At 43.3% G+C, this 16,910-nt stretch overlaps 1 protein-coding gene across 2 annotated transcripts in view; it reads left to right on the top strand.

The window, feature by feature from the left end:
* POU2AF1 (POU class 2 homeobox associating factor 1) overlaps positions 1 to 16,910 on the top strand; it is a 65,533-nt gene that overhangs the window by 32,137 nt on the left and 16,486 nt on the right. The window contains exon 1 of one of the 2 annotated variants that reach the window (XM_002708398.6): positions 7,377 to 7,612. The exons of the other annotated variant lie outside the window; for it this stretch is intronic. Coding sequence (XP_002708444.3) covers positions 7,597 to 7,612 — 16 coding nt within the window. The 5' untranslated portion in view covers positions 7,377 to 7,596. Of the gene's footprint in view, positions 1 to 7,376; positions 7,613 to 16,910 lie in introns of those variants that run through there. 2 annotated transcript variants of the gene reach the window in all.

The raw sequence follows: 16,910 nt of genomic DNA, 5'->3' as shown, positions 1-16,910 counted from the left end.
GGAGGGCTCATTGTTTTAGGAAGAGGAAAGGGGAAGGAGGTTCCCTTGCTGCGGCTTCAGAAGGAAGAATGACCAGCATCACCTCAGACAGCGGCTACCGCCTTTCTCTGCATTCCTTTGAGCATTCAGCTCAAGGTGAACAGGACATGGGTCACTAGCTGTGCAGGCCAATAGCATCCCTGATGTCTGATTTTGTTGCTGGGGCTCCTGTTACTTGAGGCCTTTCAATGCCATGCAGAGAAGTAAGAAGCCTGGAAGCTGAGAGGTCTGGGTACAGGGCAGGCAGAGTGGGTGCCAGGACCAAAGGTCGCTGGACCACCATTTGTTGGGGGAACTATAGGAGTGGGATTGTTTTTGGGCACGAAATGTTCCTAGTGCCAACCTTCTTCTTGTATGTGGGAAATGTTGGGTGTGTGCTCAGCTCCACGCTACACTTAAGCTGCTTGCTTTTGTTTTTCTTCTTAATTAGGGCTTTCTAGGGGTATTCCAGTGAAGAAGACTTGAAAAGGGGGTAGATAGAAAAGGAGATCTTAGGAAGCACTACTTTTTGGTTGTCTAGGTTAGAGATTCCTAAATTCCAAGGCAATTTCACCTGAAATATTTGTTTAAAACAGAACAAAACAAAGCAGAAACCTGGCAAACAGGATTGTGGACCACTCCAGATCTCCCAAGTCAAATTCTTTAGGGATGGAGCTCAATGAATATTTTTTTATAGTAAGAATCCTATTCCATTTGGGTGGGAACCATTCTCTAGGAATTCTTCTTGGATTTCCATAGTTAAAAAAAAAATCAGTTCTTGACACCAGGAATAACTTGCTTGAGCAAAAAAGCATTGTCTTCCTCAGCTTGGTACCCCTAATACCTAGCAGAATTCCAAGCACAGGATTTGGGCTAATAAGAAATGTAAAGGGGCTGGTACTGTAGCATAGTAGGCTTAAGCCTTTGCCTGCAGTGCTGGCACCCCATATGGGTACCAGTTCACATCCCAGCTCCTCCTCTTCCAATCCAGCTCTCTGCCCATGGCTTGGGAAAGTGGTGGAAGATGGCCCAAGTGCTTGGGACCCTACACCCACATGGGAGACCTGGAAGAAGCTCCTGGCACCTGGCTTCAGATCGGCCAGCTCTGGCCCTTGTGGCCATTTGGGGAGCAAACCAACAGATGGAAGACCTTTCTCTCTGTCTCTCCCTCTCTCTGTCTGTAGCTCTATCTTTCAAAAAAAATAAATAAAAATCTTTAATCAAAAAAAGAATTGTAGAATGATCATGGAAGATATTTCTCAAAGGAGGCTATCAACTGTGCAGGGAGAGAGTCATGGTACTGTTGGTGACGTGAAGACAAAACTATTAAATAAAGTCTATTACTCAGTGGCGGTAACAAGCAATGGTTAAGAAAAAAATTCTCTGTCTTGGTAGGACCACAAGGTGGGTAGAATTAGCCTAGAGATTTTATTTTTCAAGGGCTATTTTCTAAAGCTCTATGATAGTAAAGAATCTCAAAGGTAATAACCTCCAGGTTTTATTGACTAATTTCCAAGAAGATTATTTATGAAAGTCTTGAGTTATCTATAACAAAGCCACCCTGTCCTTGATTTTCCCATATGCAAAATGGGGCACCGGACACTTGCCAGCTGCCTGGTTGATGGGAGGTTGTCATTGGGACTATAGGCCATATGTCTGGCACCAGAGAGCATTCAAGAATGGCCATAAGGAGAGTTGGGTATCCTCCAGTGTGCCATGGAGACCAGGTTGTTACATACAACAAAGTTCAGCTCTCAACACTGGCACCCATCCAGGTCACTTGCACTGACCCAATCTCTATTTGTAATCAGGTGAGTGTGAATTCCTCATAATGCATAGTTGTAATACCCAATTATTTAAGGTACAATAAATTGGAAAATCATGACCATTTAGGTCATCCCTAGATAAAGACCTGCCATGCAGCTGTCAGCCATATTTGCAGGTGGTGGCTGGGAACTTGAGAAGATAAGATATGGTAGGAATCTTTCTGCTGCTTTGAAAAGTAGAAATTGCCAAAGCTTGAAGAGTTCTGTAGTGTGCATGTATGTTAACAAAAATGTGAAAGGGGATTCAGTTACATAGTCTTTTGCTCTGAATGAAACAATAAAATTAGTGTAGGTAGAAAACTCTACACTTAGGTTAATGCATTTAATTTTTTTTAAAAGGACAGATTGTGAGTAGTAATATACTATAGCTGCAAGGAAAACAGTCTAGTGTGAATTGAATTCAACTTTGATTTTGCACAGTGATGACAGTGTGGTTTTTATTATTTTAAAATAGATTTATGTAGTTATTTGAAGGGCAGAATGAGTGAGAAACAGAAGCAGAGAGAGAGAGAAAGATATCTTTCATCAACTGTTTCACTCCCCACGTGATCAGCACAGCCAGGGCTAGGCAAGGCCAAGGCTAGGAATCAGTAATTCCATCTTGGTCTCAAGTACTTGGAGCAGTGTCTGCTGCCTCCAACGTGTATTAGCACGAAGCTGGATAGGAAGCAGTGTAGCTGGGACTTGAACCAGTCACTCCGATATGGAATGTGGGCATCCCAAACAGCAGCTTAACCTGTTGTACTACAACATCCATCTTGGCTATTACATTTACTCATTGCAAACATTATTATTTCATTTTGGGAGAGGAGAACAGGACAGCTAGGCGAGTTTAAACAGTACAGCGAAGGTCCCACTGGCAATAGTGCAGCCAGGTTCCAAACCAGGCTGACTGTATAACAAATGATTTCTTGACTCTGTGCTGCTGATTCTCCCAGCAGGCAAGTATACAGAAGAAGGAAATGATGGACATTTGCTGGAGAAATGAGAAATGGGTATGGCCGACTCAGTGTGTAGAGGAAGTGTGAGAGGTCACCTGTAGACAGCAATGAAGCTTGCTATCTTCCCTCTGCATTTCCCATTCTACCTCAGAGCCATTGTATTCTGGCTGGACTTAAGCAATTTCTCTATCCTGTATTCAAAAATTTGGTACCATAGTATTTCTCTAAAATAAACAGTGATTCTTAACCTTGGGACACTCATGGACTCTGTGAACTATTTCCTAAGGAAAATGTATATAGGCACATAGAACTAATGGATACCTCCCTCCCTCTTTAAAATCATTCTGGTTCGTCCCTCCGCTCCCACCATTAAGGTCAAGAAATGGCTATTGATCTGATTGAACAAATTGCCCTGCATTTCTACACCACAGACAACCTGAATATTGTTGAACCTGTAGGCCATCAGTTTTTCCATGTCTTGGTCTGCCCGTATTGTATAATGACAAATCTTTTATTGAAAGGTCATAAAAATATTGTTATCTACTTAACACCAAATATCTGGCTGCGTGCTATTAACAGTTTCTGCTTTGTTCATTGTTGAATCCCTAAAGGCTAGGATACTACTTGGTACAATTCAAAGTATAATTTATGTTTCTTTTTTTTGTTCAATATATGTTTCTGAGAATTATGGGTAAAAATGTTTGCAAATTAGTTATGAAATATAATAGAACAATTTATTCTTAAAGGGAATTTGTCTATAATTTCTCCATTATTTGAATTTCACTGTGATTTTTGGCATATAAACATTAGCAAGAGAGTTTCCTTCTAATCCTAATATTCTGAAAGTTATTTTTCTTAAATTATACATAGATGTTGGATTTTATCAAATATTTAGAAATTGATTGTGGTAATTTCTTAGTTTTTCTCCTACAGTTTATCATTATGGTGAATTATATTACCAGGTTTTTCTGAGAATAAATCATCTTTGTATTCCTGGAATAAATAATACATATTATGATATTATTACATATATTCATTATATATTTATTATATATTATATAATATTTATTATGAAAAATCATATTTAATAATTTATAAATAATATAAATATTGTACAATAATAATGATATATAATATATATGATATATAATATAATCATTATTTTGTGATATATTATTTTTCAGATGGTACAAAATTCATTAAACTCATATTTCATTTAGAATTTTTAAATCTATAGTCACAAGTTAAATGGTCTACTGTTTTCTTATATCAACCTCATCTAGTTTTAGGGTAAAAATGACATCAACTTTATTTGCAAGCTTCCTGTGAATTTTTTGTTTTAACTATACAACATATTGTTGGACTTTTAAAAAAATTTCCATTCAATCCAATCTCTATCTTTTTATTGGTGAGTTTAATCTTTTTATAATTATTATAGTTATATACTATTAGAACTTATCTTGTTATCTTATTTCAGTTTCCCACTCACTTTTTTTATACACAGCTTCTTGTTTTCCATGGAAAGATCCAGTTTTCTCCAATCATTTAAAAATTAAACATTTTATTTCTGTTTTTATAGTAAGAACAAAATGGCAGTTGCCTCTTATCTCATATCCATACTTATATTTATTTTCTCCAGTGATTTCTTCAATTCTTGATAGCCATATAGGTTGAGAATCTCAAATCTGAAAATCCAAAATTCTAAATCCTCCCAAATCCAAAACTTTTAAGTGCCAATACGATGCCGTAAGTGGAAAATTCCATTCCACGCTTGTTCTCTTGAGATAGGTTATAGTTAAAATGAGGGTGCACTAAAAGTATTATGTAAAGTTACCTTCAAGCTATGTGTGTCAGGTTTACATGGAGCATTAGCGAACTTTGTATTTAGACCCCATCCCCATGATATCTCAGGATGTATGTATATTACACAACCTGAAATCCAAAACACTTCTGGTTCCAAGCATTCTAGATAAAAGATATTTAATCTGTATTTTCTCCTTTATGAAGTGAAGTTTTTTTCTGAATTTAAAATTACAGGCCCAGTGTTGTTTTTCTTCAATATTTTAAAAATATTCCTTCATTGTATGTTTGCATCTAGTTTTGCTGTGAAGTATATTGACACTATGATTCTTGTTCATTACTTGTGAACATACTGTTTTGTCTCAGTAAGCCTCTAGAATTTTCTCTTGGTATTGGTTGTCTTAAGATGTCCTGTCATCTGTCCAGGTGTTAGGTTTTCCTTACGCTATTGTTTAACTGTCTCTGCCACTGTCTGGAACTGACTTGTCAGAGCACATCCAGGTTTCTTCTCTTCCTTCCCTCTTTCCAGAGGATGGGGAATTATTCCTCGGGGTATAAGTTTCTCTTTACTGCTCTAGGCTCAATCATAGTGATTCCGCATTACTGCTATGAAACGTGGTTCGTGCATGGCTCTCGCCAATTTCAACTCAAGGAATATTATCTATTAGGGTGATTATTTAGGGCTCTGAATCTTGTCAGATGAACTTGAGTCTGACACTCAGCCTATCACCTAATAGCCCTGTGACATTGGACAAGTTAAATTTCCTAAGCATCTGTTTGTTTCTCCGAACAACACAGATAGAGATTTCCTCAAGGAAGTGTTCTGTGGGGACTAGAGTAGATAATGAATTTACATAGAGCCTGGTGTATGGTGAGTTGTTTTGATTATTACCTCATGGAAATCATTATGCCTATGGGGAGAAACAGAGATGACTAAGAAATGCCTTAATTTCCTCAACTTGGAGCGAATGAGACAGATAACCAAAATACAGCACCATGTACGAGAGGACTGACAGGTCATGTATCCCCTTAAGAGACTGTGAGGTGTTCAGAGACCTGCCACTTCATTTTATAAACAAGGAAACAGAGACCAGCATGATTGTATGACTTGTGTAAGGGGATGTGCCCAGTGAGTGGCAGAGCCACGATGGGGACTCACATCTGCTGTCCCTGAGCCAGGACTGCTGGGGTGTGCCATCATTTCCAGTGGACACGTCTCAGGGAAGCCTCGGGCCTGTGACCTTGCTGTCTCCCAGGCCAGTGCAAAATGCTGCAGCCTCCACAGTCCAGGGCCCCCACTGTCCTGACCTCCAGAAGCTTTTGGGTGAGGGCTCATCACTCAGCTAGGAGATGTCATTCTTTGTCTTACAAGTGACTTCTTTATGTGAACATTATTTCTCCTGAAGACCTGCCCACAAACCAGCAACCCATTAGACACAAAGATTCATGACTACACCGGACAAACTTTTACTGGGGGTCAGAAAGTTGTAGGTGGTCCTGAGTAAGGCACCGAGGAGACAGAGGGAACCTCCTTGAGGAATCCATAGACATTGCATCATATGACGAGCAAGGTGCTGCAAGAGCCAGGAACAGAGGGAGGAATGTTTTCTAGGCTAGGAGGTCTCAGAGTCAGAATATTTTTCACCAAAAAATGTCCTTTGTGAAGTGGATCTTGAAAAATGGAGAAGTGATTGGTAGGTGGGGAGTGGGGAGGGGAATCCAGCAAGAGAGGAGCGCACAGCCGATGGCAGGGGACTGTACCAATGCTCAGTGGTGCTTAGAAGGCGCGGGGAATGAGTGGAAGGAGGGTTGTGGGGGGTGAGGTGGAGAGGAGGGCAAGAGTTCAGTGGAGAGGGGATTCGAGGCCTCCAGCTCTGTGGCTGGACGGAGGAGGTGATCACTTCTTAATCCTAAGTTTCAGGGTCTGCAAGATTGCTCCTGGGCACTTGGAGGGCAAAACAGCAAGGCCCCTGCCTTAGGGGCCCAAGGGGTTTTGATCCCAAATTGAATGGGTCACCAGGGCCTGAGTGTGTGGGCTTTGGACACACCGCCCCAGAAAACTTGCAGATTGGTGCAGCCTGGAGCCTAAGCGCCCCATCACTAGCAGGTTGGAAAGCCTCCCCTTTTCCTTTGAGGAGCTTCCTGCCAAGCAGAGAAGCCCTGTTCACACTGCGCCTACGAGTCCCCTCTGAGACGCCAACTCCAGGGAAAGCATGGGCGTCTTTCTCCTTTCTCAGTGGGCGTCTCGACCGTCCGAATCGGTGCCCCCCATATTTAAGGCATGAGTAAGCCTTGCCATTTTGGTGGTGGCTGGGGGCAACGGGAGGGGCCGTTGTGTTTTAAAATGGAATAAACAGAAAAGCAATATTAAGAGATGAGGAGGTTGTTTAGTGAGGCTTGAAGAGATGACAGGTGTTTCCTCCTGGGTTGAGAATCAGTGACCCCTGGGAATTGCATTTCCCGTTCAGCAGGCGCCCATGGCGGGCTCAGTCCTGCCAGCATCCTGGCGGTGTGGAAGCCTGAATGGGCATCAGAGAAAACCCTGTGTTTTTCCAGAGGGTCTTTGGAGCTCATCACTGGTGCGAGGGGGTCCCGTGCTTGGCCTGGCCCTCACACCATTTGCACTCATCATGGCTACACAAACACACACACACACACACACAGCACAGCACATTACACTCTGTGGCTGTGTGCAAGCAGCCATGGCCTCCGTGCTGGGTTTAGTCCCAGCTGGCTGGCTGTGTGCGTGCAGCGCTCTGCAGCTGGTGGGCCTCAGAGGGTGCGCACAGTGGGGTGACAGGCAGCACTGCAGAGGACACAGCGCACCCGTGCCTGAGGTGGGAGGATGTGATGACGCAGCCCCACGCAGCGGGAACTTGGGCCTTTAAAAAGCCCAGGAAACAGCCTCAGAGCAAGCGGTGGCTCCACTGGAGGAAAGCACACCCAGGTCTCACATTAAAGAAGCCAAACTGTCTGCTTCAAAGAGAAAAGGCAACATCCTGTCGCAGGCCATGCTCTGGCAAAAACGTAAGTGGTTTTTGGCTGTGGCTGTCAGAGCCAAGTAAGCCGAGGAGATCCCCAGTCGGCCTGGAATAGGGGAGCTGGTGGTGCCGGGGCGGGGGTGGGGGGGGGTCGGCATCTGCTTGCAGGCCCGAGGAGTGGGAAGGGCAGAGTGGGCAGGATGGAGCCTGATGGAGAAACCAACCTGTCAGAGGTGATGCTGAGTTTCCAGGCTCGAGGGGAAAGATCGAGCGTCCCAAGGAGGGACAGCTCATCGTGTCCCCGCTTCTGGGCATGAATCACTGTGGTGAAGAAAGGGCAGCTTATGATTCACAAGACCAAACTCAGCCGCGATCGGGGTTTGGGGCTGAGAGGGGAAAGTGGTGCCGTTGACATGAGAGGCGTCGGTCGTGGCAGCAGCCACTCTTTAGCCTGTTGTTGAGATGCATGGATCTTGCTAGCCGGCTCAGTGAGCTTTGTTTCTGAGGATGCCTTGGGATGCGGTGGAAACTGGGTTTTGTGAAGCCTTCCTGTCATTCTTTTTCCTACTCCGTGGCAAGGCAAGGGGGTGGAGGGTTAAGCTTTGACTTTGCTTTCTATCCCTGGAGTTGGGTGGAACAACTGTGAACTTGATTTTCCGTTATGTGGATTGAACGGAGACTTGTGTTATTCATAGTTGAAGCCATGCAGAGATTATCTACAGAGTTCCTTTGACGAGGTAAACAAAGTCAACTCAACGCTCACGAGAGTTGAGCCTTATCGGGACTTAGTTTTGTAGTTCCCCCAGCAAGAAATATTACCAAAAGAAACCCTGCTCTTGTTTTAAAAAGGTGCTTTAAAATGACTTAATGAACTCAAGTACACTCTACCTCAAGCAAGCTTAATACAAGAAAATCTATATTTACAGAAAAGGATAAATTAGAGAGTGTTTATTTTATGAATAGATGATCTTCAAAGTTCTGAAAATACACCTTCACTGATTAAAATGTGACTTGCCATCTCTGTATCACTAATTTCTTGTTTCCTTTGTTTTTTGTGTAAATTCTCTGGGATTGGGTTTGTTAACATACAATGTGGAGGAGTGATTTCAAAATTTCTCAGATTGAGGAGTGTGATATTGTTTGATATCAGCAAGATGCTTTAAAAAAAAAAGGCATGCACTTAAGTTTGGGTCTGAGAGCAGTGGATTCCTTCCAAGATAAGGAGGAATATTCTAGTATGGGTGCTGTGCAGCTCTTGTCAGCAGGAAGAGGGAACAAGACCCTACCCTTGGTGGGGAGGGGGAGCAATGTGGATGAGAGTGGGTGGGCATTGATGTCTTTACTGGGGGCTTCTGAGCGTCTATGGGCCCTTTCACTTGCAGCTGAATCGTCTGGGGTTTGTGTGGGCCCCTAGAGGGAATTCTGCCTAAGTGCCCCCTTCTATGGGCAAGTCACTCTGCTTTTCTTCAGTCCTTAGGTTTCTCATGTGTAAAATGGGGTAAAAACAATATTCTGGAGAGGGACCCTTAGTAAGTACATGCAGGTGCCGCTGAAATGCTATTGACTGCATTGGTTCTGCCCCGGCATCTGCGATGGGGGTTGCACCCCTGCACACATGAGCTGCTGTATTCCTCCTCCTTGGTTATGCAGTACATTTTCCCTCCTTTAATGCTTTTGAAGAGATGAATGGTATCTTTTTGAAAGGAGATGCTTGAGGGCATGCTTTCTGCTCACACCCTGGAGGCCAGCCAGGTACACAAAACTCCACTGTATGGGAGACCACACTGTAAGCTCATCAAGGAATAACTGGGGTGAACATTTCCACATGTTCAGATGAACATACGACTACGTTCTCTTCCATGCCCTTTGGAGCCTTAAAGAAACTTCAAAAAGGCCCTGGGCATCTCTTCCAAGACTCTGGACCCAAGCTGTGTGGCACTGAGGGCACCTGAGTGATTGAACTCTGTGGGAAAACCAGTGAAAACAGGACTGCATCATCAGCCTGCCTACTTAACATCACCCATGGAAGGGCAGGGTTTGAAATCAGACACGAAGAGTGCTGAAAAGGCACTTTCTTTTTTCAGAAAACACCCTCGAGGCATGAGCTGAAATGACTGTACTCTGGGGTTCTGGAAAGGGTTAAGAAAACATTGACTTTGTAAATGTTGCCTCCTCCCTATCTGGCCCATGACCCTCCTTTGTGGACTGCATATGAGTACTGGCTTTGGTTAAATTCAGAGAATAGCGTGACAAAGGTCAGAACCGCTGGTGCAGAAAAGTAGAAATCTTTAAGCCCCAACCATGGATTCAAGATTTGCTTGACTGGTCAATTGGATCAAGAAGGCACTCCACCTGCAGATCCTCTCCCTGGCTTCTGCACCTGGTCTTGCCTGTGCCATGTAGATGAGAACTGACATCCACCCAGGTAGTAGCAGAGCAGTAGGGAACAGCAGGAGTGTTGGATGGGACAGGTTTAAAGGTGGGCTCTGCAGCTTCAGGACTTCACCTCCTCACATTCTTTAAAACGTGGAAAATAGGGAGTCTGTCGTTCTCTTGTGAGAACTAAAGAAGAGAATGCAAGGGAAGTGATGTCAAGTTTGCTGGCCAGTTAGCACCTTTCCTCTTCAACACCTCCTCCAAGCCCATGTTGAGTGGCAATGGTCGTGCCAAGTTCCCTCCTGTGTATCCTTTTCAACACTTCGATAGAATAGTGAAAAAGCCACAGTCAGAATGTTCCTGGATGCTAAGGTCTAGCAGAGTTTTCCAAGGGTCTCACACAGGGGTCTGCAAATATGGCCTGTGAGCCAAATCAGGCCTGCCACCTGCATTTATAAATAAAGTTTTATTAGAATACAGCATGTCTATCAGTTTGCATTTGGTCTCGGACTGCTTTTGCAACAAAAGCAGAGTTGAGTAGTTGTGACAGAGACTGTATGGTACAGAAAGGCTAAAATATTTAGTATCTGGCTCTTTGTAGGAAAAGTTTGCTGAACCTCTGGCCGGTACTTTAGGTATTCATTTCCTTAGGTTACTTGGGCTGCTGGGGTTGCACATTGCAGAGAAAGCTTGCAACCAACTCATTAAGTACTTTGTACGATGCCCAACATTGATTTAAGTGTTGGGATTGAGTTGTTAACATACAATACGGAGGAGTGATTTCAAAATTTCTCAGATTGAAGGGTGTGATGTTGTTTGTTATTTAAATGAACTTCTCCCTGAAAAGCAATGGGATAGTGTATGATAAACTTAGCACTATTAGTTAGAAAGTCAATGAGTTGGACAACTGCATTTTATTTTGTCCATATTAGGGAAAGATCTACATCGTAATAATAGGCAATCTTGACTGATTTTCTTCGAGTTGGTGGTGTATCATAGTGTCCCATAGACTCAGCCTTGGTGTATATCTATTATACTGCCCAAGGAGGCATTTGAGGAATAGGAGATAGTTTTATTAAATTTATGTGGCACAATATGCCTTTGCTTTCAGACAATTTGTACAGAGTAGAGGTTTTAGCAATTAAATAAATTAGGGTCCCAAAATCTCATAAATATAGAACTTTGCTTTTAGGATTTACTCCATGATCCCACTAAAGGGAAATGAGGAAAACATGCAATATGCACACGATTTTTGGAACCTTATCTCCTGCATATATTTAGGCACACTTATAACACAAAGTAAATAAGTCTGTAGACAACCCCTAATGTTTCTAATCTGTGTTGCAACCTTTGCTTATTTAATGAACCTAATAAACACCCCTATTTCTTGCCAAGTTTAACTGTTGATTCAGAAGTTCTTTCTATGGAAAACAAGTAGAATCCAAAAGAGAGACACATTCACACTCCCTTCTGCAGGTGAAATAAGAGACACATCTACCAAGCACACAGATTTAACTGGTGAAAGAGCAAATGCTTTTCATGGTGGACACTTTGCTTCCTTCTCCCTATATTTATCAAAGAAAAATGCCAAATTGATTCTCCTTACACCCCACAAAGTTACCGAGTCCGAAGTTTTGAAAGCTGTCTCCCAAGTCACACCTGCAAACTTCTTCTTTTGTGAGAAACAAAACAGAGTCAAGGTTGTCTATACTTGTTCCCTAAATGGATGGGCACTTCATTAATTAAGAAGTCCTATAAATGCTTGCATTTAACTTTATCATTGCAAAGTATGTATATCAAGATTTTCTTCCCAAGACTTATTTCTAAAGTCATTTATTTCCCCACTGAAGGAAAATGTCCACCAACTTCTCATTCTTAGCTAACCATAGCAAGATGGCTAATTGATTGGGATCACTAAATATACTTTTCACCTTTATAAGATATTTAGCAACACCCTAACTCTCAGGTTTTCATAGAACATCTGTTTGATCGGAGTGGGCCTCCTTGGGGTGGAGGAGCTGTCTCTGGAACCTTCTTGCTCTGGTGTGTGAATCTGTGGACAGGCATTGTTCTGCTTTTCAGTCTACAAATTATTAGGTTATTAGCCAACTAACCACTTTAGGTCTCTGATGTTCAAGCTGTGATATGAAACTTGCCCTTTTCTGGCCAAGGGCAAGGGGAATGAACTCGATTGAGGTTCTTTTCCCAGTCTAACTGCTGAGTTTTCCTGATTATAAAAAATAAAAAGCTATTTTAAACCATGAGTCCTAACAATTTTATAGAAGGGATTATTTTTTTTTAATATTGATTTATTTATTTGAAAGCAGAGTTACAGAGACAGAGACAGAGACACAGAGATCTTCCATCTGCTGATTCATCCCCAAATGGCTGCAACAACTGCAGCTGGGCAAGGCCAAAGCCAGGAGCCTGGAGCTTCCTCTGGGTCTCCCATGTGAGTGCAGGGGCCCAAGGACTTGGGCCATCCTCTGCTGCTTTCCCAGGCCATTAGCAGGGAGCTGGATATGAAGTGGAGCAGCTGGGAATAGAACCAGTGCCTGTACAGGATGCTGGAGCTGCAGCCTGTGCCTTAGCCCATGCGCCAGCTCGCCGACCCCTAGAAGGGATTCATACGTCTACTTAGAGCTGACTTTTTAAACCTTGGCTACACACTGGAATGCTCTGGAGAGATTTAAGAATGACTGGTGCCAATCCAGAGCTTCCCAGTGGCTCCTTCCCAGATGATGAAAATGTGCAGTTAAGGTTAAAAACTGCTGTCCTGGAGGCTGAAATTGATTGCATCTAGTATGACTTTGGACATTGCGCTACTTTGAATAGAATATGTTCTGTACTTTCAGTGGTGATAAATACAGCTATTGGGTATTGAGAATTTATTTGATGGCATGCAGTGTATAAATGTTCTGTTGCATTAGTTTGGATTACATTTGGTTCTCAGTGAAGAGACCCTGAAATAAAATCATCTTAAATATGACAGTGGTATACTTTGTCCCAGGTAAAAGAAGTCTAGTGTAGGCTGTACAGAATTATACGGAGGCTCCACAGTGCCAACAAGGTTATGTGGTCTTTCTGTCTTTCTAGTCTTGCGTCCTTGGCATATGGCTTTTGTCCTCAAGGTTTCTTCACAGTTGTCATGGTAATGTGAGCCGCGATATCTGTGATCTTCAACACATCTTCACACATGGAAGAAGAAAAAGGAACAGCAAAAAGATCATGCCTCTCTGTCACTTATCCCACCCACCCCCTCCATCACACAACTGCCCTTGACAACAGACTGCTACTCCTGCCTGCAGAAGAGAATCGTGTCATTGTGTCACTAGGCATATTGCCACCTTCCTTCACGTGGGGTTGCTAGTAAGGAAGAAGGGGGCGCACATTGGGTATAACACCTGCAAGTCCTCGCAACTGTGTGAATGTGTTATCTCATTTATCCTTATAAAAGTTCCACGAGGTAGGTTTTCTTGTAAGGCCCATTTCATAGATAAGGAAACAGAAGCTTACAGATTAGGTCAGTTCACCCGCTCAGTGAAATTAATCTGAGCCAGACTCCCAAGTACAGACCTTCTACGTCATCCTGTCTCCTGCTGCATTCACAGGGTGTAGCAGGTGGCTCCTGATGAGAGCACAGGCCTGCCACATTATATCAAGGGCCAAAGGCAGAATGAAGTGTACCAGCTGTTCAACCTAGTGAACTCATTTTAATGTGTTTAACTTATACTTTGGTGTATTCATTGACAAAAACAAGACCCTTGCTTGCTGTTGTTGCCCCTTCCACTAGCCTTTTGCTGACTATTTAGCTACAGTGGAAAGCTCAGAGGAGGGACATGGAGTCTGCCCCCAAGTAACCCAGCCCATGTGTTCTCTGCTTAGCTTCCATGGAGAGCCCTGGGTATCAGCGTGTGCTGGGAACCAACACTTCTGCTTCCTTAGCTCCTCCTTTGTTCTGAACCACGTAGATATTGGAAGTCAGGCTATCCCTTCACATCTCTTTGTGTGTGTCTGTTGTATATGTGTGTGTGTGTGTGTGTGTGTGTGTGTGTAAAGCCAGATAGAGGCCAGCACCGTGGCTCACTAGGCTAATCCTCCACCTCGCGGCACCGGCACACAAGTTCTAGTCCCAGTTGGGGCGCTGGATTCTGTCCCGGTTGCCCCTCTTCCAGGCCAGCTCTCTGCTGTGGCCAGGGAGTGCAGTGGAGGATGGCCCAAGTGCTTGGACCCTGCACCCCATGGGAGACCAGGTTAAGTACCTGGCTCCTGCCGGCCGCGGTAACCATTGGAGGGTGAACCAATGGCAAAAGGAAGATCTTTCTCTCTGTCTCTCTCTCTCACTGTCCACTCTGCCTGTTAAAAAAAAAAAAAGCCAGATAGAGAGCAGGGTTTTATTTTGAGTTGGAGATTGACATCTCTAGTCTTTCTTTGCTCTTAATAACTTAAAAAGAGGAGCTTCTGCCACAGGTAGATCTGAATTTGCGATGTGGAGTTACACCTTCCTGGTTGCGTTCCTTTGCCTCCTTCTGCTGACATTTCCTATGCGTGCACCAGTGATGTGGGTCTTCCTTCATAGGACTGTGGTAGCTGCTTACTACTGCGGGTGACGTGAAGGGAACGCTCAATACTACTTACTGTTCTTGTTTTCCCAGTCTGTACCTCAGAGGGCTAGTATACAGTACCATTTGGATAGCCTCTAAGTTCTGCATTTCTTGTGAAATGACAGAGCACATACTTCAGTTGTCTAACGTATAATGGGGTTAGTGATCAGAATTAATTCTGATGGTTAATCTGATTGTCCTCTGATCAAACTTAGATTATGGGACCACAATTTCCCTGCCAACCTTGAAAGGTAGGATAGCAGCAAAGCTTGTACTAACTGGCAAACTTGTGTGTGTGTGTGTGTGTGTTTTTTTAATTCACAAGATTGGACAGAGGTGTTTATAATCTAGTTGTCAGGAGAATGACACTTGAAACATGCAAGAAATAGCACTCATGATACCGAAACCTGAAACAACAATGTGCTGCCTCCTTTTCTTAGTAATGGTTTCATAAGTGCCACTTTCTGGGAAGAGCTGGTTGCCAAAGAATTGCAAACTCGAATTATTTTCAGACCAGATGTTGGGACCAAAAAGTATTTGATTACCTTAAAAAAACTGAATTATTTATTTTTAAGTCCACAACAAATAGCCATAAATTTAATTGGAAGAGAGAAGAATACAAGGATTATTAAAATATTCCAGAGCTAAGAAACACTGAAGATATAGAAATGAAAGAAGAGAGGAAAGAGAGTTGAAAATACAAACAAATCTTGATTTTGAATGGAAGCCATAGCAATGCAGGAAAGGAAGATGTAGAAGGAAAATCAGCCATCTGTTCATCATACTATGCGCGTGTGTATTCATCCAGTAATGTAATTGCTTCCAGCCAGAGAAATCAACTAGTGAAGAGAGGGGAAGATGAAATTAGGAAAGATGTCATGGACCTCATTGGATATCAATCCTGAAGAATAAATGATAATCAGATTGTTTTTTTAAAAAAGATTTTTTTGAAAGGCAGAGTTAGAGAGAGAGAGAGAGATGGATCGTCCATCTACTGGTTCACCCTCCAAATGGCTGAAACAGCTAGGGCTGGACCAGGCTGAAGCCAAGAGCCTGGAGCTCCATCCTGGTCTTCACATGGGTTGCAGGGCCCATGTGTACCTTTCCCAGGTACATTAGCAAGGACCTGGATTGGAAGTGGAGCAGCCAGGACTCAAACCGGCACTCATATGGGATGCCAGTGCCTCAGGTGGTGATCATAACCCGCAGCACCACAGTGCTGTCTCCTGTTACTAGACTTCTTGCTCAGATCCTGGGGCAAGGATGTACATCCCAGGATGTTTTAACAATGGGAGGAAGATGCAGGGCTATCTAGGCTGATGGCTACAAATTCATTTCACAAGCTTCTTCATTCAAACCAATAGAACAGTTTGGGATATCTAAGCCTGTGATGCATGGTCACAGGCCTTAGTCTAAGAGTGAGGAGCTGTGAAGCAGTTGTATTGGTTTTCAAGAAGCTTTGACATTATGAAGCTCAGGTTTTCTTTCAGTCTTTATGGGTTTCTTGTGAATAAGGAAGGGGCTAAATTCCTCAAAAACTGACCTAGTGGAATCATTCCTAAGCATGACACTCTGCCACCATTCCCTGCCCCCCACCCCCAGTGCCCTTTATAAAGGATTTCCCCATGTCATGAGGGCAATTGGTTAGTAAACCTGAGAATTAGCCAAAATGCTCATCTTTTCTGGCAGTTGCATCTCTTGCCACGAGTCCATCACGGGGGCTACTTTCACTCATGTAGGCTGTGCTCAAGGCCAGCAGGAACCTTGGGGCTTGGGCAGCCAAAGCTGATCCCAAATATACAACTGATGCTGGGGTCTGAAGAAGCCTTCCTCCAAGGAAGTGGTCCTTACCTCAGGGTCTCAAGAAAAGTTTCTTTCTTTCTTAAGACTTCTTGGTCTTGAAAATAAAAAAAAATTAGATATTGCATCAGATGTGGGGAACGTCTGGCCCGTGGGCCATAAAAGTCCTGTGAAATTATTTGGTCTTGGCCTTGCCAAAGCAAGTGCAGGTAGGTCTCGAAATTCAATAAATCTATAGCAGGCCAACTTTTAAGTTGGTACTTTTGTATGGCCCATGAATGATGTTATAAATACCTAACTGGCCCTTGGCAGAAAAAAGGTTCCCCACCCCGGCTTAAATCAAGAAAACGACAACTAAGCTTCCTCTCCAGGTGCACGACTGTGGGTTTTTCCCATCCTAGAGTGGATTGGCCATTCTAGATTCAGGCCTTGATCTAGTAAAGAAATAGTATCCGTCTCCTCCGCTCCAGTCCTCATGGCGATGCTGCCTTGTGAGACTTTGGATGGGTTTCTGGGGGTAGGCAGACTCTCCTCATTCACCCCACTGGGATGGGACTGTTGGTC

Source organism: Oryctolagus cuniculus, chromosome 1 (assembly GCF_051225735.1).
Source record: "Oryctolagus cuniculus isolate XC-2025 breed Fujian yellow rabbit chromosome 1, ASM5122573v1, whole genome shotgun sequence".
In the NCBI taxonomy this organism is placed as follows: Eukaryota; Metazoa; Chordata; class Mammalia; order Lagomorpha; family Leporidae; genus Oryctolagus; species Oryctolagus cuniculus.
Note: the sequence above shows the minus strand (reverse complement) of the source record. Positions and strands in the feature narration are given on the sequence as shown.